Source organism: Drosophila nasuta, chromosome 2R (genome assembly GCF_023558535.2).
Source record: "Drosophila nasuta strain 15112-1781.00 chromosome 2R, ASM2355853v1, whole genome shotgun sequence".
NCBI classification, from domain to species: Eukaryota; Metazoa; Arthropoda; class Insecta; order Diptera; family Drosophilidae; genus Drosophila; species Drosophila nasuta.
The window spans coordinates 8,647,049-8,669,937 of NC_083456.1; the positions used below are offsets into that span (position 1 = coordinate 8,647,049).

Here is a 22,889-nt window from a genome sequence, read left to right on the forward strand (position 1 = left end):
TAAATTACATGGAGAATAGACGTTATTTTCCACAAATAATTATTCTTATAAGCAAACGGATCAGATTTACAACTCGTGAATAACGACATATTTTTAGTAACACAATCAAAACTATCGAAATAATATCGCTATTTAATAATACGTTGACTTTGTGTTTTTTGGTATATTTCGTAAACAGTATGTATTGAGAAGGAATTGTGGTCACGCTGCAAACAGCTGGGACCTGGCTGTAAGAGTTTGTAAAAAATGTCCGCAACTTTAATTAAATGTTTTAATTTGGCAAAAGCTGTTGGCACTGGCGCCTTCAGGAACGCACTCGCTACGTCACACAGTCAGGTGGCGGCATGGAGGTGAGTGCAACACCAGAAAAGTCGTTCCCATCGCACTCATGTTTTGTTTATATAATACAACAGCCCGGCAACTGTTGGAAGTCTTCTGAAATGCGGTCTTCACTCGAGTGTACCACTGCAAAATGAGAAACTAATGGAATTCTTCGATGATCCCAAGCATTGGAGCGAAACTGAGGTGAAAGTTGGTCGAGCCTGGCGCACCGATGAACTACGCATTAAATCCAATAAGGAACTGCATCAATTGTGGTACATTTTGCTTAAGGAGCGCAACATGTTGTTCACTATGGAACACGAATGCAACGACAAAATGGAAGTGTTTCCGAATCCCGAACGTATAGACAAAATTAAGATCTCAATGGAGAATCTGGAGACAGTAGTCCGAGAGCGCAACAAGGCTTATCATTTGCTCGAAACTGGAGAAACCGGCGAGCGGCCACAAAAGCAGATTCACAATGCATTCGGCTTGCGTTGCAACTACAAGACAATTGAGCACGTCCTGCCGCCGTTCATGAACACCAAGTGGATTAAGGCACAGCACAATACATACGGAGGACGTGCAGTGCACAAGTTCCTGCTGCATTATAGAGAGAAGCTTTACAATGAAAAGCGCAAGGCCAAAAAGTAAGTGACAGCAGCACAGGTTAAATTTGTATTTTGTTTAACATTTATTTGCACATCTTTTTAGCCGTTCACGCAATGAGGTCATGATGACGTTGAGGCGTAATCCGAACATTGATTTGCAGATGTTAAAACGCAAATATCCGGACGTGGACATTGACAAGCTGCTCAGCCAAGATAAAACTCGAGGTCACTATGTCACCAAAGTGGATGCTTGAAAGTTCTTTGAAAAAAATATACGTAACCTTAACATAACACCATAACTAGTCGTCAAATTTGATTTTAGTCCCAGTGAATGCGGCTATTTTTGGTTTTAGTTTCTGCTTGGCAATCCACGATGGATGCATTCCAGCCTCAGCACTTTCTGGAGTTGCAGCAGCAACTGGCAGCACTGCAGGAATGGTTTGCTTTGTGCCACCGTCGTCGTCAAAAGTGGTTTTCTTTCCTTTGAAGCCTGTTATAATAGGCTTTAGTTTCTCCTTGGCCAACCACGACGGATGTCGATTGTTATCACGAGGAGCGCAATTCTCTGACCATTTATTGAGTGGTTTTTTGTATTCCCGTCTTGACAGTTGCTCTTCTTTATCCTCATCTTCTGTTTCATTTTCGTCAGATAAAACAACTGCAGTAGATAAATATGGTTTTCCCGACTCTGTGATAAAGAAGGGATCTTCTACATGAGTCGGTCTCTCTTTTTCCTCTTTTTTGCGCTTTTTATTTGGCTGATCAGCTTTAGCCACCTTCACTTCTTCATTTCGTTTCGATTCTTTTACTGTTTGAGGTTTAGGCACTGTTTCCACAACTCTAGGAGTGCGCTCAACTTTTTTAATAGATTTCTCTCGGGTTTTCTGTTTATTTTCTATGGTTTTTTGTTTGACTTCCTTTGACTTGGCTTTCGGCAATTTTTCCTTTTTATCTGTGGGTGTTTTCGCAATTTTCTTTATTTTTTCCACTTTTACATTGCCTGCCACTGTTGTAATTAAATCCTTTTTTGAATCCATTTCTGCGTCCATAGCCTCTACAGGTTTATTTTGTTCCAACCATTCTTGACGCTTCCGCGACTGTGATTTCAGTTCTTTGAGCTCTTTGCGCTTGCGTCGCTTTTCCTCGGTGCGCTCCAACTTGATACGCCGCTTACTTGTCTCCAATATTTCCTCACGCCATTTGGCATTAGCATCCGTACTCAGACTCAAGCTCTTTTGGAATTTATCAACCAAAGTCAGCATAATTTTATTCAGTCCCAACATGGCAATGGCAACTTCTTCTGGCGTTGCGCGACCATTTGTTAAAACCGCTTTAAGTTGCTTCGAATCCTTCAATAGGAGCGCACGCATTATATCTACAACTTTAAGGGACTTCAGCTGTGCCATATATTCAACATTTTTACGAAGACGCTCCTTGTGAACATCGCTGTCCGGTTGTTTTTCCAGTGCATCTTTCAATTTGCGCAATTTCTGCACTACCTTTGCAATAGATTGAGCACGTGCTTTATGTATGACTTTCTTGTTGGAAATGACCTGCGGGTAGAAAGTGATTTATTTTTTGTCCTTTATATTTTCATGTTTAACTTACCAAATTATTAAATTCCAATTTATTCAACATTTTTGTATTTTGGAATTAGCACGCTTTACAGCGTTACCGTAAATTGGATTTTAAAATATCACAAATTCCGTATGTACCAAAATCGCTAACTTGGTCTCACTTTATTATACAGGGTGCCGTCTATCTTATTTTTTTATACATATAAATTATTTGTTTGGGTCGGATGGTAACTTAAATCATGGAAAAAAATTGTTTGTTAAATCTACAAAATATTCATTCAAATGTTCTTTTTTTCTAAAAATTTACAAATTAAAATTAGTCATAAACAAGATTGGTCACTCTGATAGCTTAACCAGTTGATTTGCTCTCGATTTCGATTGTATTTTGATTTCAGCTCAGCAACAGTGCTGAAAAATTGCCGCTGACACCCGAGATTAACCAATACTTATAAATACGGCAATGTAAAAAAATTCTTTATACAAAAGAAAACATAATAAACGCGTAAATTAATATAACACAAATATTATTGCAATTGTAATTGCCTGAAAACGCAATAGTGCTAGTTTGTGCATAAGTTAATAGTTAGATTCGTGTTAAGTTTATATTGACGTAAGAAGGAAGAAAAAACAAGGAGGAGCCACAATTGAAGCGACAGTAACAAAGAAGGTCCGGCAGCAGACACTCATACATACAAACGTACATTCATGCATACGCACTTACGCATACATAGATAAGACTGCACTCCAAATTACATGTCAGCAAAAATTGCAATCTTAAAATTATGTGCAAATAACGAAAGTGTTGCAAGTGAATCTGCAATTACAATAATGTGATTAAATGAATAATAGCTGTTGCAGCATAAAGGGCACATGCAACGCTTGCTTGAGTCATTGTCATCTCTTTCTCTCGGCTTGTATGCGCGTGTGTGTGTGCAAATAATGAAGAATTATAACTCTGTGTGTGTGAGCGGCAAAGAAAAATATTTAAGGCAGAGCCAAAGTGATTGTCTGACTCACATTAATTTATGCCACCTAATTACGAACTTAATTTATTTCAATCATTTTTAATTAATAAAAATTTATGTATATTTTGCTTCATTTGCAGTCGCAGTTGCAGCTCTTCATACATATTGTTGAGTAGGGCGAGGAACACGCACACCAATACAAACTCAACTCACGCAACCACACACAAAACACATACACAACAACACCTACACCCTCAACATATATACATAGACTGACTGCAGTTGTAAACATCGAAAAAGAAGAACAAAAAAATACCACTAAGCAACCAAATGACGGAATACAAGCTAGTTGTTGTTGGTGCCGGCGGCGTTGGCAAATCGGCGCTAACCATACAACTGATCCAAAATCATTTTGTTGATGAATATGATCCCACAATCGAAGACTCATATCGAAAACAAGTTGTTATCGGTAAGTGCTTGTCCACCATGTATGTATATCGGTCACAATTGTTGCATTTGAAATATTTTTTGTCAGATGGCGAAACCTGCTTGTTGGACATTTTAGACACTGCGGGCCAAGAAGAGTATTCCGCCATGCGTGATCAGTATATGCGCACTGGCGAAGGATTTCTACTTGTGTTCGCGGTAAATAGTGCAAAATCGTTTGAGGACATTGGCACATATCGCGAGCAAATTAAGCGGGTCAAAGATGCCGAGGAAGTGCCCATGGTGCTGGTGGGAAACAAATGTGATCTGCCTTCGTGGAACGTGCAGAACGAGCAAGCAAGAGAAGTACGAGAGAGGCAATTTATTTGATTTGAAATTCAAATTAATTAAATTTTGTATATTTGCAAGGTGGCCAAGCAATATGGCATTCCATACATTGAAACATCGGCCAAGACGCGTATGGGCGTCGATGATGCATTTTACACATTGGTACGCGAGATACGCAAGGATAAGGACAACAAGGGCCGAAAAGGACGCAAAACGAATAAGCCAAATCGTAGATTTAAATGTGAGGTGCTCTAAGTTGGATTCGCATTCGTTTTCTTTTCTTTCGTCATTATCGCCTGTCCTGTCTGCAACAGTGTGTGTGCGTGTGTGGTGTGAGTGTGCCCATGTTTGGAAAACAACAGCTCCAAAATGCAATAGTTTATATATATTTCATTTATGGTATTTTTGCATTACTTTAGTTTACGAACATATACACATACATTCACCCACGCACACACACATACACTCACACAGTAAACACACACACGCACACGCCTACGCACACACACATTTGCGTGTGCGATTGGTGCAATTGTTGTTGAAAGGAGGAAGAACAAAATTGAAATTAATTTAAGCAACTACTAAAGTTTTTATCAAGTATGTCAAATAATTTTTCGTGCAGTATGTGTGTCGTCGTTTCAAGTGCTAAGTATGTGACCCCCCAATCCCACAATTTAAGATTATTAATTATTTATACATTTACCGTATATATTTGTATAAAAATAACTACGAAATACTATATTTGTAACTGCCTTGTTTAAGCTAATCGCTTTCGCTGCGATGGCGCATTTGGTAGCCATAACCATTTGTTTTCAGTGAGCACGATAAACATAACGATAACATATTGAATAATACGAGATTTATATTTGTATGTAAATTATTGGTTTTCCATATTTTTTGAGGAGCTCAAGTAAATCTCCCAATGATGATTTTCCTTTTTACTCAAAGTCGAACTCAAACATAAACATACACGCACAACACAAACAAAAATTCCATTGAAAATTTCCAAAACAAAAACGAAAACTATTGCAAATTTTAAAAAGTAACGAGAAGCTCACTGTCTAATTCTTATATTTTTTGTGGTGCTAAAAAAAACAATGAAAACCAATAATAAATAGCACAAAATATTGTATGAATTATTTTAAACGAATCAACAATTTTAGTTTTTCTACTTATGCATATGTAAAACTAGCTTATGCGAGACTTTTACTCCCGTATTCAAAAACAAATCAAAATTATGTCTATTAATATGTATTATTATCGCAACGACTTTAAGCACTCACCACATACCTAAATAAATGTATCAATATCAATTTATGATTAACACTTTTCGCATAAGCTAGATATACATAATACATATGTAGTAGAAGTTGCTGCAGTACAACACAGAATCAGAAGCAGAAACATGAAGCAGCCAATTCATATACAACATACACATATAGTTTGCTCTAAGCTTTTTATACATACAACATAATATTTAATTTTTTGTATTCATTTTTGCCATACAAAAAGAAAAATAAATCAATTGTGTGTACTATTTAAACCCAACAATGACTTGGTACGGGCAATTGTTATAAATGTGCGGTTAAATAACCCAAATTTAATTATGTTTGATGAACTTCAATATGCGGACTCATCTAAAAGTTTCGTATAGTTTACTAATTCTCATTGTTTTGCTTTGCACTGGTAAGATTAAAAAATTGCATTTAATGTTTTTCAGTATGATTGAAAGTAAAAATATAATTGCTATTCTCTGTTATTCATTTCAGAGATTTAAATTAACAAAATGAAGCAAGTAAGAAAGCTACAGTCGAGTGTGCTCGACTGTGAGATACCCGTTACCCATTTTGAATAAAAGCAAAATATTCCGGTATTATTTTCAAAATATACCGAAAATGTTACAAAAATACTAAAAATATACCGAACGATATATTTGTTATACCGATATAGTACCACATTCAAAATATACCGTAGACGGCGCAATATACCAGATTGTCGGCCAAAGCAACTCAGACCCCTAGTAAGTAGGCGTTTTTGCCCATACAAAGTATTTCTTTAATAACTTCCACAATTTTTATCTGATCGCAATCAAATTTTCAGAAATCATATAGTTATCATTGTATACACCAAATTCGCAGCTCTAGCTTTGAAATTACGCTTGTTATTCGATTTTTTTATTTGCGGAGAAGGAAGTGGGCGTGGCAAAAATTTTAAACAATCTTGATCTGCATGCAAACATAACAAATGCTGTCAAAAAAATTATAACTATCTCTTATAGTCTCTGTAGTTCATACGGACAGACGGACATGGCTAGATCTTCTCGACTATTGATGCTGATCAAGAACATATGTACATATATTTATAAATTATAAGGTCGGAGATGCCTCCTTCTACCTGTTACATACATTTCCTGGCGGCACAAAGTTATAATACCCTTCTAACCTATGGATAGCGGGTATAAGAACATATATAAAAGTAAATATATTAAGGAAATAACTTTTGAGCATTCATGGAATACCCTTAATATTTTTTCAACCTAATAAGTTTACAGACCCACATGTCCACTATGTTTTTTTGTACATTGCAGCCCTGGAAATACAGTTTGTTTATGCTATACTCCGACTCAAAGAGAACAGTTTTGAAATATAACATTTAAATCCCGCTCCGGAGGTTAATAAAAAATAATAGAATAAGCTTTACACAAAACCCTTTAACGTTTATTTCTATAAAATAGGTTTCTATTTGGAATAACTACTAGTCACAGTTAAGAACGCGCGGAATTTTGCGGTAATTTTTAGGTATTTAGTATATCTTCCTCTGTTGGTCACACTAAGTGTGAGCCTGTCGAATAAATTTTCTCTGAAGTCGTTTCGGCGTTGCCTGTTTTTTTATTGATTGCTAAAAGTGGTGAAGATCTAAATTGTATTTAATTGCATAATAAATATAAAATAAAAGACCGCATCTAGGCACTATATTTGCTGTACTGTGTGAGTATAAAACATCCAATATTCTTTGCCGGTCTCCAACAATTTTTGCGCATCAAATGCGGGCGACGCCGACAGTCGCCATCTTTTTTTTTTTGCAATGACGCTTTGCAGGAGAACTGAGCATTGCTGGCGATGAAAAAAAATTATTGATAAACTTGTTCGATTTTTATAGGAGATTGAACACAATGAACATGGATGCTAATGCCGTCGAGAATCGTGAAAAGGAGCGCGATCGTCGTGGACGCGGCGCACGCGGATCACGTTTCTCAGACGCCGATGGAAACAATGGCAACGCCGGCGGAGGCGGAGCAGGAGGCAGCGGCGGGCAGAACATTGGACGCGACAGAAGTCGTGAAAGGCGCAATTGCCGAGTGTACATTTCAAACATTCCATACGATTATCGCTGGCAAGATCTGAAGGATCTGTTTCGTCGTATTGTCGGCTCTATTGAGTATGTGCAATTGTTTCACGACGAGAGCGGTAAGGCGCGAGGTTGTGGCATTGTCGAGTTCAAGGATCCCGAGAATGTGCAAAAGGCCATGGAGAAGATGAATCGTTACGAGCTGAATGGCCGTGAGCTGGTCGTTAAGGAGGATCATGGCGAACAGCGCGATCAATATGGTCGCATTGTGCGTGATGGAGCCGGCGGTGGTGGCGGAGGAGGTGGTGGTGGCGGCGGTGGCAACAACGGTGGTGGAGGCGGCGGCGGTGGACGTGATCATATGGACGATCGGGATCGTGGTTTCTCGCGCCGTGACGATGACAGAATGTAAGCATTATGATATTTATTTATTTTCCCCAAAACGTAACACAGATTTCTCAAATGCGCTAAGCTCTCTAGGCGAGGTAATGTTTTTTCTGATTCCAAAACCGACTCGGCGTTATACATATTATGCCTAAATTGTTAAGGATAACGTTAGTTACTTTACTTTTTTAATTCAAACACATCTCTCTGGGACGCGTTCTACTTTGTGCTGATTGATGATGATAACTTTACTTCGCAGAAAAAATACAGGTCGCATCAAAAGGGTTCCGTAATCATTTCGAAATCGTTGCTGCAGCATTTCATATTTAGTTTTACAACGTTGTCGGCATTACGATTCCTGCAGAAAGTGGCAAATTTTACGCAGTTCTTCAATATTTTCAATTTCATTAGACTTGATTTGTGTAAATATTTTAAAAGCTTGAAAGGAATGTTCGAAATTATAAAAACGTTGAGGCTTGCAGTTTGTTCTATAATTTGTTTAGATTTTCGGCAGCCAATCAGATTTGCTTTATCCATTATTCATTATGAAAATGACATGGAATTGGTTTCATTTTGAATTATTATATAGAGACTTTTCAGTGTTCTGCAATATGTAAGTTTGTAGTTATCATTGGGCTTTATTAGGTTTTTTTTTTTGGTTGCCGAGTCCCGAATTACATTTACGTTGGTCATGTTGTACAATTATCGAGAGCTGACTGAAAAATCTAAGATACCGATTAAGTTAGTTGAATCAAAGTTATTGGTCGTCTTTGATCGTTGATATGTTGTAAGAAATGATTTTTTCAAACAATATGACTGCTTTCCTTAGTCTAACACGATATATTATCATATTTTTTATAGTGTAAATTTAGTCAACCAATTTTGTGGATATTATTGTGCGTTATCTATAGCTGAAACTGATGATGCGTGCGCTCTAATTTTTTGCAACATTATTATTTTTCTTTGGGAATCCTAATTCGAATCGAGTATTTGTGTTTTATCTCTTGCTTTTGTTATTTTTTCTCTCTGGATCTTTTGGCTTCTTTTTCTAGATCTGGGCGTAATAATTTTAACATGATGTCGAATGATTTTAATTCGTCGAATTACAATTTGTATGGGCTTTCTGCTTCGTTTTTGGAGAGTCTTGGCATAAGTGGACCTTTACATAATAAGGTTTTTGTTGCTAATGTGAGTATATGTATTATAAACAAAAAAATTCCAAATAATTGTATTCTAAACCAAAACTGTATTGAACCTTAAAACTATACCAAACCAAAACAAAACCGTACCAAACTGAACCAAAACCACAACTACTCATCTGCATATATTTTTATTCTACAAATGGGATAAAGTATATGATCTATGTCTTTGTCTTGTAGCCTGTATTCTTCGCCCAATTGTATTGTAAGTCGAAAACGGTGCTTTAAACTATTGTCGACATTAATTTTGTGATCTCATCGTGGGCTCTGTTTCGTATTTATAACCCAACCATCTATATAACTAATATTTAAAAACTGCGGCTTTATTATTTGTGGATTCAAAATTACTTGCGTATGGTAGATTAAAAATTCCTTTATCTAATGGTTACTTCAATTCTCCTGGGCAGTCAATTGGCAAATTCATATTCATATTTATAATAATGGCTATTTTGATGTTGCACTAATCAATTTTATTTTGTGATCTGTTGGATTTTTAAGATATCTCTAAGTGTGCTTAAGGTTGTCGCCTTCTGTCCGATATTTTTCAAAATATTCTTGAATAAGTCGATCTGCTAAAAATTGAGATGGGAAGTTTTTATTATAAAGTTGTTAAGTAAATCGCAAAAGAAGAGTTGAATTTATATTCGCTCTTAAAAAACCTACCCAGGTGTTCTTGTTTAAATTATATACATATGTATATATTCTTACAAACAGGCCCGCAGTTGCCATTACCTTTTAACTGATATCATCTTCGAAAGAGTGGGATGATAACTTGGTCTATATTTATCAAATATTATTGCGTTGTGTTTTGTGCTTATGTGAATGAGATGAAAACTGAAGGCTTTGTGTTGGTTGGTCTTTTTGTTTTGCCGCCACATCGATGTGGAAGTCATTCCTGAAAGTGAGCGAGGGGAAATGGGTTATAAATATGAAACAGTCAATCAATTGCCTGCGTCGCTTTTGGATTAGACAACTGGAACTTTGTTCTAATAAAGGAATCGTGTGTGTGGACAACGCTGGAATCTATTTTGATTTAGATTCGCATTCTGTATTAATCTACATTTTGCAGCAAGTCCAATGGCCACACTTGAAATGCTTTCTGCTAATAATTGCCCTTTTATTTATCTTAACAGCTCGACTACAAGGTGGATAACAAGAAGCTCAAGCAAGTGTTCAAGCTTGCTGGCAAGGTGCAGAGCGTTGATCTGTCCCTGGATAAGGAGGGCAACAGTCGTGGCTTTGCTGTAGTCGAATACGATCATCCTGTGGAAGCAGTGCAAGCAATTTCCATGCTAGATCGCCAAATGCTCTATGATCGTCGGATGACGGTGCGTCTGGATCGCATTCCCGACAAGGGTGAAGGCCTGAAGCTACCCGAGGGATTGGGTGGCGTTGGCATTGGTCTCGGACCGAACGGCGAACCGCTGAAGGATGTTGCTCACAATTTGCCCAACGGTGGCAATCAGAATGCTTCGCAGTTGCTCAGCAATGTGCAGAATGCTCAGCAATTGTCCGCTGTCACAGGCGGACCAGTTGTCGGTGGCGGCGCCAATGCTAACAATCTGTTGGGCAGCCTGAGTGGGGTCATGTTTGGAAACAATTCGGCTGTGCAGCCGTCGCCAGTGGCGCCAGTGCAGAAACCCAGCATGGGCAACAATGCGGGTAGCGGTGTTGGTGGCCTCAATCTCAACAATTTGAATCCCAATTTGGCTGCAGTTGTTGGCGGTTTGAGCGCAGCGCTATCGAATCCGCAGCTCACCTCTTCACTAAGCAACCTTGGCCTTAATCTCGGCAACTCGGGTGGCAATGACGATGGCCTCGTCTCGGCCAGCAATGTGGGTTTGTCCAATAACTATAGCAGCGGCGGCGGCGGCGGTGGTTATGGTGGTGGTGTTGGTAACAACTACAACACTGGCGGTGGCAGCTCGGGAAGTGGAGGTGGCGGTGGCGTCTCCGGGGGTAATGTTGGCTACAATGCTTACAACAGTAGTGCCGTCTCCAACTCGGGCAACAATCAGCTCGATGGCAATGACTATGGCAATGCTGGCAATCAATTGGACATGTTTGGCGGCGGTGGCAATGTCGGAGTGGGTGGTGGTAATGTTGGTGTTGGCGGTGGTGCTGGCAATGCTGGCGGCGGCACGCGCAAATCGGATACGATTATCATTAAGAATGTGCCATTAAGCTGCACATGGCAAACGTTGCGCGACAAATTCCGTGATGTGGGCGATGTCAAGTTTGCCGAGATTCGTGGCAACGATGTGGGCGTGGTGCGATTCTTCAAGGAGCGTGACGCAGAACTAGCCATTGGTAAGAATAGTGATGAGCTCAACCACAATTGCAAATGATTCTAATTTTGATATTCTCTTTGTTATAGGTCTCATGAATGGTTCCCGTCTCGATGGTCGCACGATTAGTGTAAACTACTTTTAATTTCATATAGCACTTAGATTTTAAACTGCGCAGTACGTGCGTTTCCACAGCAAGGATTCCTTTGCAAGATGATGACATGACCAACAACAAAACATCCTAGATTTATCTTATCCCACGAGCAAAGCAGCTATGCGATGCGGTTTTAGTTGTAGTAACTACAAAAAACATATAATTGCTTAATTTTTATACACATATGTATTTACACTACTCATAAACAACAAATGTCGTAAAATAATTGACTTTCCAAAATCCAGAAACGACGCAATTCATTTTATTTGTAAGTGATTGAATTAAATATGAAAAACGCTAAAAGATTTTTTGAATGCTACTTATACTTATGCCGCTTTGATGAAGGCTGCATGAAAGACAAAAAGGAGTAGAGTTGATTCCCAAGAAAAAGACATGATGCTTCACATTCATAATATTATGTAGTTATTACAATTTGATTAAATTCTAAACCCATAATTGATTAATTGGCTTAAATACAAAAAAAGTGTTGTGTTCTAGGCATGATTCCGATGTGCATGGATTCGCTGATCTTTTGCATATATATGAGGGTGTTTGGGATGGTATTGGGATTACTGGTTATTTATTTTGTAGCGTCCGCTGTTGTGGCAGCGGCTGCAGCTGGCGTTGCTGCCACCGCCGGCGTCGTTTTGAATCGTTCAAGGCGGGCGCGTGCCTTTTCTGCCCACTCGCCCTGTCCCTTGACATCAGTGGGCGATGTTGCCGTTGTGTTGGTGGCAGCGCCTCCTCCGAAACGCTCCTTGCGTTTCTGTAGCTTCTCGTCGGCCGTTGTCTTGGGACTCTTCTCGGGCACCACGCATCCAAATCGTTCTGCACGCCGTTTCAATGCCTCCTTCTGTTGCTCATCGGTTTCTTTGTTTCCATTGTTGGCCTTAATTGAAGCGCTCGATGATTTGTTGACCACAGGAGACGCAGCAGCTGCTGTGGAAGCAGCAGATTTGGAAGCAGCAGCTGTTGCATCTTTTGCAGCAACTGTGATGCCAAACTTTTTGGCACGCATTGCCAAACGCTCTTGGCTGCTAAGCTCACCGACTTTCTTGTCGCCTACTGCCTTGGGCGTGGCATCTTTCGTGCCACTAATAACAATTGGTTTTCGCGGTGTCTTTGCTGTTGCCTTCTCCTCAGTGTCCGACGTGTTGGGGATCGTAGTCTCTGCGGCAGGTGCTGCATTTTCCTTGGATGGAGTTGCAGCTACTGTACTTAGCGTTGTCGTCTGCTGCTGCGAGTTGTTGCGTTTCAACACGATCTTCTTTGTCGGTGGCGAAGTTGCGTCCGTTTCTGCCTTTGACTGCACCGCTTCCAAGAGTTCTGGCAAGGTTGCAGATGTTGTTGTGGGTGTGCTAACGGGACTCTTTAGGAGCAAATCCTCGTGTTCATCGCCAAGCAATTTGTGCTCGTCTTCATCAGTCAGCGAGACGTCGTCATCGATGCCATCCGCAATAGCTTCAGCTATGGCGCTGTCATCAAGTGAAATATCACCCTCTAGCAACGCTGTTTGCAGGCGGTCTTGCAGCTCGTTTTTGTTGCCGTTTAATGGCAAGCCACGCAGCTTTAGCTCTCGCTTCAAATCGGCAACCTGCATGAAATATTCATGATGTGGATTGTTTTCACATTAACTAATTGCACATTTACACTTACCTTCATCTTGGTAACATCACTTTCGGGCATCTTTTTTGCTGTTTTTGTACACCTCTATGCGGCACATACAATAATTTTCTACCAACGACGGACTGGCAACGCTACAAAAAGCAAGCGCAATTGGGAATGTCCACTTGGGAGGGGAACAGGGTTGTGTTTGCCAGAGCTGTTAAGTTACGAGTAAATTATGTTAAATTACAAAACAAACATTCATTTGCTGAGCATTTATGTTAAATGTGGAGTATGCTTTGTTATTTGTGACTCACGTACAAAAGAACATCCGCTCAGTGTTGTAAAATATAATAAACGCGCTAAAATTGAAAGTAGCTTTTCACAGCAACATTTCTATAGAAGCTTCATCGATTCATCAACATAATGTAATATGAATGCATAACATTTGTTTCTGTCCCTCTACTATTGTTACGCTTTTGGTGCACGCACTCACGTCAACGCTGTCTAAAGCGAACGGGTCGCGTACCAAGATAAGATATAAAAATATGAGCGCTGTACAGAAATAGCAAACAAGCAGCACGCAGCACCATCCGTGAAATCCCTCTTTATACACAGCCAGAATATGAATACACCAACAACACAAGTCGACCGGAAACGGGAAATGCATGCAATATTATCTTTTAGCCCTTTTCTCCTTTACATGCAATAGAGATTGTGTGTGTGTGTGTGTGTGTGTTTGTGATTTGGTTGAGCTATAAGAAAGGCGTCTGGGGAGAGGAGATGTGGAGCACTAGGCGCCAGATATTAACATTTTTCGACCTTGAACTGTACTCAAGTAAATTGCATTGTTTTTTAAGCATTTGAAGTGCCTCACCGTTGCCTGCACCTGCCAACCACTCACACACTTGTCTCTGTCTCTTTCTCCCACACAAATAGTGAGGGCTATGCACATATGTTGCTCATATGGCGCATAAGTATTTTATATGTATAAGTAGTTGTCCCTAATTGGCAACTGCAGCTCTTTCATACATATTTAATTTTAATTTTTCCGGCCCACGCATTAACCTTTTGTCCGTCGGCATTTAAGGCAACGTCAAAGACAAAGCTCAGTAGTATTCAGTGCAGTGGTAATTATAATTAAAGCCTAATATACTCAACAAATGCCTAATTCGCTCGCATGCCCACTTCGAGTACTTTTGGTCATGTATGCGATAGAAGAGGGAGGGAGTTGGCTTTTAATTAAACTTACAACTGCTTAACGGACACGCAGCCAACAAATGCGATGACAAGCGCGGTCATGTTTACTTGATTAATTGTCAGCAGCGGCAGCTGCCTTGAAGTTCTGCTTAAAGAATTACGCAAGTGGATTTAAGAGGTCGGTTCCATCCTTAGCTTCCACTTTGACACAAATCAATAAGATTTCACTGTACACTATGACGAAACAGGTTTGAGGTTTTTTAAAAATAATAATATAAACCGACTTACTAAGACTTTGTGGCTTTCTACACATGATTATTTTTATGTAAATCAATGTAAAATTAATGAGTAATTTTTATAAAGTGTTTAAATACAGAAGTGCATATCTATAGACATATGTATTATTTGTAATAATGCAATTAAATAATAAGCTGCAAAATGGTGTTTACCAATGAGTCTTATCAGAAGTATAGCGTCATGCAAGAGACAAACAGGCGTCATAAATAAGAGAGTGTTTAAGAATACATCACAAAGGAAACTAAGAGAGCGAGACAGGGATAGAGAGAGAGAGAGATAGAGAGAGAGAGAGAGTGAAATAAAGAGAGTGATGCATAAAAATTACAAATAAAAGCTAGAATTGGGCTACTAAATATATATATAGATTTATATTATTAAACTAAAACTAAAATTTTAATTTTCAATCAATGATAAGACTGAATTCTTGATTTAAAATTAAAATCTATTCAAAATTTAAATTTCTAATAAGTAATATTATTACTTGGAATATTATTTATCAAATTTATCGTATTTGTAACCGTTTTTAATTATTTTTGACATTTTTTTAAACTTCTTTGTCTGCATTCTCCATAAAGTATACGTTATTAAACTCATTCCGAAGGATTAACTTTAATAAAAATGCGACACTTTAAAATATTTTTTAAAATTTTATTTATTTTCACATACATACATTAGCTGTACTAATAACTTAATTTAATTTTGGTATAAATTCGATTTTTGTATTATTTTCAATTACAGTTTAAATGTTTCTAAATGTTTTCTTCATGAATTTGAAATAATTCTAAAAATGATGTATCCAAAAATGTAATTTAACTTATTTCTAACTCTTATTGTTTATTAATTAAATGTCTTGGCTGAATTTCTCCCAAAAGTATCTGCACCAAATAATGTAATGTTTTCTTATAGTGCATCTAAAGTGCGCTCTGCTCTCTTCTTTTGTTGCTCAACTCTCAGCTCTCAGCACTCGGCTCTTGAATAGGCGACTCGAGCTATCCGTCAGATACTGGTTCTCAGTTCCGTGACGGCTGCCCGAGCGATCGGTTGTTCCAGCTCTCTGTATTTGGTATCTTGGCATTTCAATTGTTGCGTCGTTGTCGTTGTCGTTTTTCGTGAATCTTCGTGTATTTTGATATTTTGTTCGCTTTGATCGAAGCAGACGTCATCGCCAGAGACGGACGTGTTGTGGTTGTTGTTGCTGTTGCTACTGCTCGATTGATTTGTTGCAAATAACAACAAAAGAAAATAAAGTGAGAATTCCAAATTCGAATATCAGTGCGAGAACGTGTATCTAAAAGTACGTGCTTGTTAACATAACCAACAACGTAACGTTAACTTCCAAGTGCCAATATAAAACCAATATATTGGGCAATATATTTAAATACATACTACACACATTTATATACAAACAACTGGATGACCTTGTGCAGCAAACACGAGTATCATACATTTGTGTATCTTAAAGTTTGTCTGTGGCTCTATTCGGTGTGTGTGTATGTGTGTGTGTGTATCTTTTAGTGTAAACATCATTAGTATGGTATCAGTTAGAAAGTATCTTGACCAAGCAACCTGTTCCCTACCCCCTCCTGCATTCTGCGCTATTGTTGTATTTTGTTTTATTTTTTTGAATCGTTGAAATCGCGTTTTCGTGATCACCTCTTTATCACCTGAGTCACTTTTGTATGGCATTCACGCCCGCCCAATGTCTCTGGAATGCCAACCACCATTGTGGTGATAACTGCTCTCACTCTCTGGATCACGCTCTCTCTCACTCTGTGTCTCTATTGTTCTCTTTTCTCACTCTCCGTTTCTGGGTCGGGCTTTATCTCCCACACTTGGCTCTCGTCGGCTGCGTTGCGCACCTTTTAGGCCCGTTACCATTTTTAGTTAACAAACAATTATATGGCTGCATAACCATGAAAGGCCAACAACTGGTCTCGCCTAGCCTAGCCAGAAGAGTCGAAAGGGGGAGGCGAAGGGGAAAGCCAGAGAGAGAGAGGAGTGTGTTTGCTATCACAGGAAACCTTCAAGTACGTGCCCCGACTCCCCCATAGCCAGCCATAGCCAAAGCACTTAGTGATCGCCATATAATGAAACTACAAATCAATTTAGTGCGACCTATTGCCATAATATATGACCTCAATTAATTAAGCTAATTGACAGCGCGTGCTGCTCGCAGAACCCGTAACCCCGTATCCGTATCCCGAATCAAATCGCAACAATCTGGAGAGTATATAGCATATATGCACATCTAATTTGTATATATATATAGTGTGTCTAACGGTTAACGAGCTTTATATTGTAGTTGCACTTATCGCGTTTTCAAGTTGATTTCTTTATATGGCAAAAAGCGGGCATATGATTTCTGCCTGTGTGTGTGTGTGTATGTACGTATGTATGTGTTTGTATCTTATCTAATCAGTTTATTAAATACGAAAACACATGCGAGAAATCATAAAACAAAATATACATATGTACAGACATATATAGTAAGGTATAGCTAACATTCGCTGAGCGAAAAATGAATAGCAAACTACCATTCGGTTGCCATACGCGATTCACGAGTACCCAATCATAACACATATGAACGACCAAATGTACTCACACCTTATATACACGAATCAGACTGTTATATACTTCACTATACTATATTGTATATATGAGAGAAGAGAATTCTTCTGGCCTGTTGATTTACTATTCGCAAAGTCACGGCCATGTATTGATAAAATGATCGATTTGCTGCGATTACAACTCATATTAAAACATTCCTAATTGAAAAGTACACAAGAGACTGACGCCTGTCAAGTGCAAGGGTTCTTCAAATCAATCGATCTTTTATCTGCTGTGCGATGTCCACGTACGTCCATAAAGATTATCAGCCTTATCAGCTGGTTTTGATATGATAGAATTGGCCATTGCTGCAGATGAAGCTGTTATTTCATAGTTCGACAAGTGTAAATATTAATATTCTACACTTATTTTTTCGTTAAATGGAAATACAAAATCGATATTTGTTAATGTTGTTTTCTAAAGAAATCTGTTCAAGTAGAAAACGTTAAATTAGCCTAATTTCTTTTTGTTATTGACTTGATGTCACTAAGCTTTCTTTAATAATGGAATTAAATGTATTATAACACTCAAGAGTTTCTAAAGAAATCCCCAAGTTACAAGTAACTAACCTGCTTTTACATCACAAAATAAAATTACTGAAGTAACTCTCTACTCTATTTGATAATCATAGTTGCTTTTGAGGTACTTGGAAGGATTTTAATAGTGAATCATTTGTCACATGCTCTTAACAGTAATCTAGTTCAGTCTCATGATATCACAATGCGAAAAGTGAGTGAGAAAACCCTAAAGAGAAAAAATCTAAAAAGTTGTATTAACTTAAGTGCTAGATAAAAAAAAAGTCGTCATCAAATTTGGTAGCTCAAAGTTTTATAGACACTGAGATCTAGTGGATCATAATGTCAGACGGAGGCATGTCTCTAAATTTTCTGCTTATCAGAGAAAACGGCATATATATGTATTGTATATACAGTTATTCTGACTGTTCTGCATATATTTGGGCAAGAATGATTTCATTATTCGCAATAATTCAAATTCAATTTGAAACCGAAAACGAAGCGAAACAAACCAGCTGCCTTTGGTGCTACTGGTCACAAAAAGCAAATCGAGTTGACTCTAATTTATTTTTGTTTTCTATAGCAAGTGTGGAAAGAAGTCTTTATAGCGTATAGAGAAACATTATGAGCACTCGTAATACTTTACGTATATGATGCACAATGCGATTATGAACGACTGATAAAGGCACAAAGAAGTCTGTGGCAGCTTCTTAAGAAGTCGCATTTATTGTGCTCATTGCTCTAAGAACACTTTAAAGAGACTTTAAAGCTTCCTCAGAGAGTGAGAGTGAGAGTGCAAAAGAGAGAGTGAGAGCGAAGGCGGGAGTGAGAATGTAAATGTGAATGTGGCAAGTGTTCCAAGAATATTACGACAATATCAACAAAGGCGAAACATGATATGTAAAGTTTACAAGAGGCCAATGCAGCCCGCTTTCCCCCCACGTCCCCGCCAAGCCCTTCATTCCTACATCGCATTCCATGGACCGATAACAAAGAAGACATTTTATGTACAATTATATTGTACACTTTATGTTTAAAAAATTTATTATGTGTATTAATTACAATACGCCAGTGTATACCATACAATTTGTGTCAGCTGTTGATAGACTGTTTCCGTTAATCGTACACAATATATTTTAATACCCTACAGCTGGTCATAACTGATCGCCCATTGGGCTTGTAATGCTGCCAAGACCTTCTTCCTCTTCTTTTGTTATTTGGCCAAAAATCTAAACAAACTTCAGCGCCAGCCAAGAGCATTAACAACAAGCAACAACAAATAAACAAGATTAGCTGTTGTTTTGCTTCTAATTGGTTTTTGTTCGACGCTTTTTAAATTATTATAAACAAAGCGAGTGTGGGCGCTGTTTTTAGTGACTGCAGTGCAAATAATTTACTTTATAAACTACATGTGTATGTTCATTTGTACCTGGATGTGTTCTCGCCAAAGTCTGTTACCATTTCTATTTATATATGCAGCTGATTAAGCGTCATTTGCCAAAAGTTCCAAGTGGTCAGCAAGGGGAAAACACTTGAATGGAATTTCCAGTAGCTGCAATTAAAGATTATTCAATACACTTGTTATTAAGTAAGAACTAATGAATAACCTTTAATCTAATGTGAATCTTATTGAACTTGTTTTTAAGTTATGAGCAGTGAACTATTAATGAACTTGTTCTTAACTAATAAACTAATGAATTACACTCGGCTCTTAATAAGATGCTCTCACATACTGGGCGTAACAGTGAACTGTTAATGAACTAGTAAATTACATTTGGCTGTTAAGTGCATGGCGTAACATTGAACTGTTAATGAGCTATTTATCACCATGTTATTTGGCATTTTCCCAAAATCGCATCATGAATGTTCACTTCCTGCAAAGAATTTTGCTATCGCTTGCAACACAACTAATTGAGTCCAAATGAGAGCAAAATCATGACTCAAGAAGTTATGCTATACTAGATACAAAAATTCCAGACGTTCAACATTTGCGTGTCATACAATAAAAGAGAGCACACGTCGAAAATGAAACTACAAAGAGAACAAGAGCACTTAACCTCCGTTTGGGGTTCGTGTACAGCAATTAGGTTCAATTATATAAGAGGGGAGTGTGAACGAACTGAAATGAAATGAAAGAGATCAGCTTCAAGATCATGGCAACAACCAGTAGCAAGTGCTGCCAAGAGACCTTTGCCTTCTGTGGCATGCAACCGAACATGTAAACAGTAAACGATGATCCACCTTTTTGAGTGTGTCAATGCAACCGGTTTGTGGACTCTGATGTAAACTTGGATGCAGCCCCTTTTACCGCCTGCTGTTGCCCAGCAGATGAGTCACTAGACTGACATCCAACAGCTGAGAACACAATCTAATAGTATGAAGTAGGTTCAATTTCTTACGCATATTTGCACATGTGTGTGCTCTGTGGTGGTGAAGTAAAGTGTATTCATAATCGTAATTGAATGACAATCATTTCGCATGAGTCATATCCAGAGATTTCAGTTTCTCAGAATCCGTATGAGTTTTCTCGTGAATTCCAAACAGTGAGTAAAAAAACATTCGGACTTTAACTGTAACTGAAATGCAAATGAAGTAAAAGAGACTCGATTGTGTTAACAGTTGTTGATGCTGACATGGATGCTAAGATGCTGTGTAGGGAAATCTAGTTCAAGTTTTGGGTCAACAACTCGTTTGGTTTTTGTCGCTTGTCAGCAAACCAGTTTTAATTAAAAAGCAACATTTATTAGACGAAAATTGTGTGTGTTTGGTTTGGTTTGGTGAAAGTGCAATTCGCTTATATAAGGCCTAAACCATAACAACAACTGCAGAGTATTAAATGAATTAAGCTGTGTCAATTGAATCATTGTATTCTTCTCTCTCTTGCTCTTTCTGATAAAAGCTTGTGCAATGTGCAATTTCGTTTAGTAATGAAAAGTTGTGAAGCTTTTTCTGTCATACTTTTTTTTTTTTTTTTTTTTTTTTTCCATTGCTTTTTGGTCGATTAGATTAAAAGTTTTGAAGTTCAAGTGTTAACGGCGACGAGTTGATAGCAGTCGCTGTTAAACATCTTATGTTGTACCCTATGTTAAGTAACAGTTGTAGCCTCTGTTAAAGCATAACTTGGCCTAACGAACATGAAGAAAAGGAGCCCACTCACGCACACACACACATACTGCAGAGATTTCCGGTTGCAATGGGATGTGGGTGTGGCAAGATAAACAACGCATGTCACTTCAACATATGCCACCAAATGGTGCAACACAATGCAACCAACACACACACACAAACACACACAACGCAATCTTTGATATTCACGCCTGATTTTCGCTCTTCTTTTGTTGCAGTTCGCTTTGCACAATGTCGAAGAGCCTGCGCCCTCTTAAGATAACCATCGTTGGCGATGGCATGGTGGGCAAGACCTGTCTGCTGATCACATACACACAAAACGAATTTCCCGAAGAGTATATACCAACTGTGTTCGATAACCATGCCTGCAACATAATGGTAGATGATAACGAATACAATCTAACTCTCTGGGATACTGCTGGGCAGGAGGATTATGAAAGGCTGCGTCCCTTGAGCTATCCCAATGTAAGTATCCATAAATACCCTTACAAACAGCCTGTTTATCTAATCGCTTGTGTTTTCTTTAACCGATCAACAATGTTTGTCTGACAGGGATTGTAAATAATAGTTAAGATAAGTGTAAAAAAAATCAGGAAAATGTTGGCATACTGTTTTGTTTGAAAGAAGATCCAAAATTTGAATTTCAAAATTATTCTTAACTTTAATCAACTTTTTAATCAAATCAACAAAATAACTGTTGTTTTTTTAATAAAACATAATCATTTCAGAGAAATCCGGTATTCTTTAATAGGAGCATCAGAACAACTTTAATTTTAAAACTAATCTTCTTATTGGTGCAAGCAATTTAATGTCTTAATAATTGGCCAAGTCACTTACACAAATCCTAAAAAACATTCTTGATGTAAAATTGGATACGATCGGATAATTGACTTTAAAATTGTTTTAAAAAATAAATATGTGACAAAAATGATATAATACATATTATAGAAAATGTTTTTAGGTGCCTCCCCATTCTTAGAGCTATCCAAAATTATAGCTATCCAATAAAAATCTCAATAATTCGAAATACTTTTGAAGATATAGACAATTTACGTTTCCGTATTTTCGGGTCATCTATGCAAATCAAAAAATTATATTATTTACATACTAGTTCTTATTTGCCATCGAGAATGAGGGAGTGTATCCTAAAGTCGAGAATACCCTACAATCTATACTATATTTTCTTACCTGTTTCCCTTTTGTTTTTGCAGACGAATTGCTTCCTGTTGTGCTATTCGATCAGCAGTCGCACCTCATTCGAGAACATCAAGAGCAAATGGTGTCCGGAGATCCGTCACTTCAGCAGCAGTACGCCCGTGGTGCTGGTGGGAACAAAGCTTGATTTGCGTATACCAAATTCAGAGAAGTTTGTGACCACAAACGAGGGACGCAGACTGCGCAAAGAGATCCATGCACACAGTTTGGTCGAATGCTCGGCGAAGAAGAAGATCAACTTGCATCAGGTGTTCGAGGAGGCGGTGCGAGCGGTGGAGAGGAAGCCAAAATCAAAGCCGCAAACGTGCAAAATATTGTAATTAAGTCGTATGCTTAATATCTTTAATATTGTTATTATACGTAATTGTATTATATAACTATGCTACCATATACTTCTATATACTTACGTATATAGTATATACTGTATGCAAACATATGTATGTAAATGTCTGATTTTGGGCGTTGGATTCGCTTGTTTCACTGAGTGTAGAAAATGTAACGATAAGTTGTAATATTAAGTTTTTAAGTTGTGTGAAATCAGTTTTGTATGCCACACCAAAGTGCATTTTTTTTGTTTGTTTATTTACAAATCGAAACACATTATGTAATTCTTTGAATTTAAATGCAACAAAAAAAGTAATATAATAGACATGTATAAATATTAAAGCCAAATCAAACAAAAATACTGTTGTTATTGAGAAGA

The 22,889-nt window shown here is 38.0% G+C and overlaps 6 protein-coding genes across 10 annotated transcripts; 4 read left to right on the forward strand and 2 right to left on the reverse strand.

Moving 5' to 3' along the window:
- The first annotated feature begins 178 nt into the window (after positions 1-178).
- Positions 179-1,188, forward strand: LOC132787316 (large ribosomal subunit protein uL29m). Its single transcript, XM_060794276.1, has 3 exons — positions 179-350; positions 414-971; positions 1,036-1,188. The coding sequence occupies exons 1-3, from the start codon at positions 247-249 to the stop codon at positions 1,184-1,186; spliced, it is 813 nt and encodes a 270-aa protein (XP_060650259.1). The 5' UTR covers positions 179-246; the 3' UTR covers positions 1,187-1,188.
- A 26-nt stretch (positions 1,189-1,214) lies between these two features.
- On the reverse strand, positions 1,215-2,644 carry LOC132787315 (uncharacterized). Its single transcript, XM_060794275.1, has 2 exons — positions 2,541-2,644; positions 1,215-2,485 (listed from the first exon to the last, which is right to left on the reverse strand). Exons 1-2 carry the CDS (start codon positions 2,568-2,570, stop codon positions 1,232-1,234), a joined length of 1,284 nt encoding a protein of 427 aa, XP_060650258.1. The 5' UTR covers positions 2,571-2,644; the 3' UTR covers positions 1,215-1,231.
- Positions 2,645-2,930: 286 nt separating this feature from the next.
- LOC132787317 (ras-like protein 1) lies at positions 2,931-5,791 on the forward strand. Its single transcript, XM_060794277.1, has 4 exons — positions 2,931-3,176; positions 3,615-3,943; positions 4,010-4,266; positions 4,330-5,791. The coding sequence occupies exons 2-4, from the start codon at positions 3,805-3,807 to the stop codon at positions 4,501-4,503; spliced, it is 570 nt and encodes a 189-aa protein (XP_060650260.1). The 5' UTR covers positions 2,931-3,176; positions 3,615-3,804; the 3' UTR covers positions 4,504-5,791.
- Positions 5,792-7,063: 1,272 nt separating this feature from the next.
- Positions 7,064-11,924, forward strand: LOC132784239 (heterogeneous nuclear ribonucleoprotein M). 2 transcript variants are annotated; one of them, XM_060789719.1, is made up of 5 exons: positions 7,071-7,235; positions 7,408-8,004; positions 9,033-9,168; positions 10,313-11,489; positions 11,557-11,924. In XM_060789719.1, the coding sequence occupies exons 2-5, from the start codon at positions 7,421-7,423 to the stop codon at positions 11,610-11,612; spliced, it is 1,953 nt and encodes a 650-aa protein (XP_060645702.1). In that variant the 5' UTR covers positions 7,071-7,235; positions 7,408-7,420; the 3' UTR covers positions 11,613-11,924. The 2 variants fall into 2 exon arrangements, with proteins under 2 accessions (XP_060645703.1, XP_060645702.1); XM_060789720.1 differs by lacking the exons at positions 9,033-9,168; positions 11,557-11,924 and having other exon boundaries at positions 7,064-7,235; positions 10,313-10,576.
- A 97-nt stretch (positions 11,925-12,021) lies between these two features.
- Positions 12,022-13,436, reverse strand: LOC132784240 (enolase-phosphatase E1). Its single transcript, XM_060789721.1, has 2 exons — positions 13,278-13,436; positions 12,022-13,215 (listed from the first exon to the last, which is right to left on the reverse strand). Exons 1-2 carry the CDS (start codon positions 13,305-13,307, stop codon positions 12,202-12,204), a joined length of 1,044 nt encoding a protein of 347 aa, XP_060645704.1. The 5' UTR covers positions 13,308-13,436; the 3' UTR covers positions 12,022-12,201.
- Positions 13,437-15,748: 2,312 nt separating this feature from the next.
- Positions 15,749-22,867, forward strand: LOC132784241 (ras-like GTP-binding protein RhoL). 4 transcript variants are annotated; one of them, XM_060789726.1, is made up of 3 exons: positions 15,749-15,970; positions 21,190-21,436; positions 22,183-22,867. In XM_060789726.1, exons 2-3 carry the CDS (start codon positions 21,203-21,205, stop codon positions 22,504-22,506), a joined length of 558 nt encoding a protein of 185 aa, XP_060645709.1. In that variant the 5' UTR covers positions 15,749-15,970; positions 21,190-21,202; the 3' UTR covers positions 22,507-22,867. The 4 variants fall into 4 exon arrangements, with proteins under 4 accessions (XP_060645709.1, XP_060645708.1, XP_060645707.1 ...); XM_060789725.1 differs by having other exon boundaries at positions 15,749-16,045; positions 22,183-22,866; XM_060789724.1 differs by having other exon boundaries at positions 15,749-16,017; positions 22,183-22,866.
- The last annotated feature ends 22 nt before the right edge of the window (positions 22,868-22,889 follow it).

Excerpts from the sequence above, each read along its gene's own strand:
- LOC132787316 (XM_060794276.1), top strand. The coding sequence starts at position 247 with ATGTCCGCAACTTTAATTAAATGTTTTAATTTGGCAAAAGCTGTTGGC. Across the intron at positions 351-413 it reads AGTCAGGTGGCGGCATGGAG|CCCGGCAACTGTTGGAAGTC; the intron begins GTGAGTGCAACA and ends ATAATACAACAG. Across the intron at positions 972-1,035 it reads GAAAAGCGCAAGGCCAAAAA|CCGTTCACGCAATGAGGTCA; the intron begins GTAAGTGACAGC and ends ACATCTTTTTAG.
- LOC132787315 (XM_060794275.1), bottom strand. The coding sequence starts at position 2,570 with ATGTTGAATAAATTGGAATTTAATAATTTG. Across the intron at positions 2,486-2,540 it reads AATTGGAATTTAATAATTTG|GTCATTTCCAACAAGAAAGT; the intron begins GTAAGTTAAACA and ends TTCTACCCGCAG.
- LOC132787317 (XM_060794277.1), top strand. The coding sequence starts at position 3,805 with ATGACGGAATACAAGCTAGTTGTTGTTGGTGCCGGCGGCGTTGGCAAA. Across the intron at positions 3,944-4,009 it reads TCGAAAACAAGTTGTTATCG|ATGGCGAAACCTGCTTGTTG; the intron begins GTAAGTGCTTGT and ends ATTTTTTGTCAG. Across the intron at positions 4,267-4,329 it reads AGAACGAGCAAGCAAGAGAA|GTGGCCAAGCAATATGGCAT; the intron begins GTACGAGAGAGG and ends TATATTTGCAAG.
- LOC132784239 (XM_060789719.1), top strand. The coding sequence starts at position 7,421 with ATGAACATGGATGCTAATGCCGTCGAGAATCGTGAAAAGGAGCGCGAT. Across the intron at positions 8,005-9,032 it reads CGCCGTGACGATGACAGAAT|ATCTGGGCGTAATAATTTTA; the intron begins GTAAGCATTATG and ends TTCTTTTTCTAG. Across the intron at positions 11,490-11,556 it reads TGACGCAGAACTAGCCATTG|GTCTCATGAATGGTTCCCGT; the intron begins GTAAGAATAGTG and ends TCTTTGTTATAG.
- LOC132784240 (XM_060789721.1), bottom strand. The coding sequence starts at position 13,307 with ATGCCCGAAAGTGATGTTACCAAGATGAAG. Across the intron at positions 13,216-13,277 it reads GTGATGTTACCAAGATGAAG|GTTGCCGATTTGAAGCGAGA; the intron begins GTAAGTGTAAAT and ends TATTTCATGCAG.
- LOC132784241 (XM_060789723.1), top strand. Across the intron at positions 21,437-22,182 it reads GTCCCTTGAGCTATCCCAAT|ACGAATTGCTTCCTGTTGTG; the intron begins GTAAGTATCCAT and ends TTGTTTTTGCAG.